The sequence below is a fragment of the Mycetomoellerius zeteki genome, unplaced genomic scaffold, assembly GCF_001594055.1.
Source record: "Mycetomoellerius zeteki isolate Tzet28-1 unplaced genomic scaffold, Tzet1.0 scaffold922, whole genome shotgun sequence".
NCBI lineage: Eukaryota > Metazoa > Arthropoda > Insecta > Hymenoptera > Formicidae > Mycetomoellerius > Mycetomoellerius zeteki.
This window is the reverse complement of record NW_017257961.1, coordinates 2,252-3,625: the sequence shown is the minus strand read 5'-3', so window position 1 is coordinate 3,625 and position 1,374 is coordinate 2,252. Positions and strand designations below refer to the sequence as shown.

The following is a 1,374-nucleotide window of genomic DNA, read 5'->3' as shown; positions in this document are numbered from 1 at the left end:
TTCAAAATATTCTCCTTTATGATCTATACTCGTACACTTTTGCATGCGTTCGAACCACTTGTTTGCATCAATCGACACGAGCATCTTTTTGAGATTTTGTCAGATTATGTGGGATCCAACGAGAACAAATCTTTTTCACGGCTAAATGATCATGCAATATTTTATATATGCTGGTGGAACTAATGCCTAAGGTTGTCTCAATCTCACAGTATGTCACATGACGATCTTGCATTATTAGTTTTTGCACAGCATCAATGTTTTCTGACACAACAACTGATTTTGGACGACCTTCACGACTTTCGTCGGTGAGCGAACGGCGACCACGATTAAATTCGTCATACCAGCGTTTCACAGTGGTAAAGGATGGGGCTTTATCGCCAAAAGTGGAAGTAAGTTGATCGATGCACTCCTGTCTTGATAATCCACGTCGAAAGTCGTAATAAATCATTGCACGAAAATTTTCACGAGTTAATTCCATTTTTTCGCTGAGACACAATTTTCAAGTGACTGTAAACAATATAAATCGCGCTCAAATAACAAAACGTTCTGAAGAAGGTTATGGTCAAAAATGTCAAACTTTCTAATGGAAACGTCAGATGGCACCTGACAACACTCAGTGTTGCCAAGACTCAAAAAAATATAAGTAATGCCCCTCGTATATAACTTCAATATCGTATTTTAGATGGAGGAGCCAAAGCTGCTGACATTACAAATAAAATCACCTTTATGCTGGCAAAAGACAATACGGCTTTCTCAACTGTTGAGAAAGAAGGCTTCTGTACTCTAATGAAAACATTAGCGCCACTCTATAAGATTCCATGTAGGAAAACTATTACCAGATGCTTGGAAGAAAAATATGAAATATCCAAACTCATAAAAAATCAATTATTAACAAAATACGTGTCGCTAACGATAGATACATGGACGGAACCGCTCAACAGAATAAGCTACTTGGGTTTAACGGTGCATTTCTTAATGGAAAATGAACACAAATCCGTCACAATAGGTATAACTGAGTTATCAGAACGGCACACTGGAGAATATTTAAAAAATTGATTACTAGACTTGACAAGCGAATGGAACATTCGTTCTGAAAACATTGCATTCATAGTTTCAAATAATGCTGCAAATATTAAAAAAGCTATTATAGATGGATTTGGTATCGATAAACACTTACCGTGCTTTGCACATACATTAAATTTGTAACGATGCGCCCAGCAAAGCATCGTTCCCGACGACCACTAGTCGGATGCCATCGCACCCACCATCGGTGGGTTGCGATGACGAGGGCGCGGTGCGCCCAAATATTTTTTAAGAATCCAAAAATAATTCACAGGTACCACCGGCGGCCCCGACCCGCGAAACATCGCGAGA

At 39.1% G+C, this 1,374-nt stretch overlaps 1 protein-coding gene across 1 annotated transcript; it reads left to right on the top strand.

Moving 5' to 3' along the window:
- Positions 1–682: 682 nt before the first annotated feature.
- On the top strand, positions 683–1,159 carry LOC108730471 (uncharacterized; the record flags this gene model as incomplete). Its single annotated transcript, XM_018460194.1, has 3 exons — positions 683–862; positions 905–1,006; positions 1,064–1,159. Coding segments are annotated over 3 exons (378 nt in total), but the record flags the coding sequence as incomplete, so codon positions are not given.
- Positions 1,160–1,374: the final 215 nt, after the last annotated feature.